Source organism: Olea europaea, unplaced genomic scaffold (assembly GCF_002742605.1).
Source record: "Olea europaea var. sylvestris unplaced genomic scaffold, O_europaea_v1 scaffold1520, whole genome shotgun sequence".
In the NCBI taxonomy this organism is placed as follows: domain Eukaryota; kingdom Viridiplantae; phylum Streptophyta; class Magnoliopsida; order Lamiales; family Oleaceae; genus Olea; species Olea europaea.
Window position 1 is genome coordinate 276,227 of NW_019232785.1, and position 1,267 is coordinate 277,493.

Sequence of the window (1,267 nt, forward strand, 5' to 3'; positions counted from 1 at the left end):
ACCTTGTAACCATTAAGACTCTTCATGCTGCTTTCTGGCAGATCTGCTGGAAACCATTCTCCTTTAAGATTTTCCATGAGTGGCCACATCATGCCATATGAAAGCACAGCTCCAAGAAGCAAAGACAAATTTACAATGTGGGAACAAATCATTCCGGTTCCAATGTAAGTTGTGCTAAAATCGAAATAAAACCTGCAGAAAACATCATCTGCAGGTTGTAAGAACTAAGAAACTTTCCTCTGTAAATTGTAAAACCTGGTACAAATTTTGCAGATTGCAGACATACGTTTGCTTCCAAGCTTTAAGTCCAAATGTAGGAAACTGTGAAAACCCACAATCGTCTTTTCCTCTGTAAAACCACTGGAAAAAACCCCAGAAAAAACTGAACGATAGACACTTCAAGAAACCTCGTACTTGCTTTCTGCAAAATGACGCAAAGAAAAAAAAAAGGAACATTTGAAGTCCGATTAACGCAGAAACGTGATAAAAGGCAATAAAAAGTGATAAGAGAGGGAAAATTATAGTTACTTGGCCATTTTGTCACCTCTGGAATGGAATCCATTGATTAGAACTGCAGTTGCCATCCCACTTGGAAAGGTCAACTTGTAGTCGATAATCAAGATCTGGGGACCAATTACAACTTCTAAAAGTCATAAAATAATCACTTGAAAAGTTATAGTTTAACGGTGGATGCAAAAAAAAATATTGCTTCAATCTGACTGAAAATGCATAGAATCCAGAGTATAATGTGGTCCAAATCCAAGAAATCAAAATACAGCACGCTTGAAAAATATAATACTCCATATTCTATAGCTTTCTGTATTTAGAAACTCGATTTTCTGCTAAAAATGGTACATGACAACACAACAAAGGATACGAAAAGATATCCCCATAAAACAAAAATAGATCCATGCGTGCTTAAAATTTGGCGATGTTAGCAAGAATTGAATAGTACTAGATAGTATGAAAATAGAACAAGAAGTTAAAATCTACTGCGAATTATGAGATTGGATTGTAATACTGAGAGGTTGTCGTGTACCTTTCGAAGAGGAATCAACACGAAAAGGCCGATAAAACAAACTAAGAAGAGGAAGCCAGTCATCCAACCAAGCCCGGGTTCCTTGACACTGCTTGGAGAATTACCTACAGTACTGAAGCCACCAGACTGCTCAAATGTTTTCTTGTTCATTCCCAATAGATAAGATCCAAATCCTCCTGAAATTACCATGAACATTAAATGAATTAACCTAGTATGAAAAAATAAAAA

At 36.2% G+C, this 1,267-nt stretch overlaps 1 protein-coding gene across 1 annotated transcript in view; it reads right to left on the reverse strand.

Moving 5' to 3' along the window:
* The window catches only part of LOC111376561 (metal-nicotianamine transporter YSL1-like), a 14,454-nt gene that overhangs the window by 3,637 nt on the left and 9,550 nt on the right, over positions 1 to 1,267 (reverse strand). Inside the window, exons 2-5 of the mRNA XM_022999527.1 lie at positions 1,040 to 1,215; positions 529 to 623; positions 287 to 421; positions 3 to 192 (exon numbers count right to left, since the gene is read on the reverse strand). Of these exons, the coding sequence (XP_022855295.1) occupies positions 3 to 192; positions 287 to 421; positions 529 to 623; positions 1,040 to 1,215 (596 nt within the window). The remainder of the gene's footprint in view (positions 1 to 2; positions 193 to 286; positions 422 to 528; positions 624 to 1,039; positions 1,216 to 1,267) is intronic.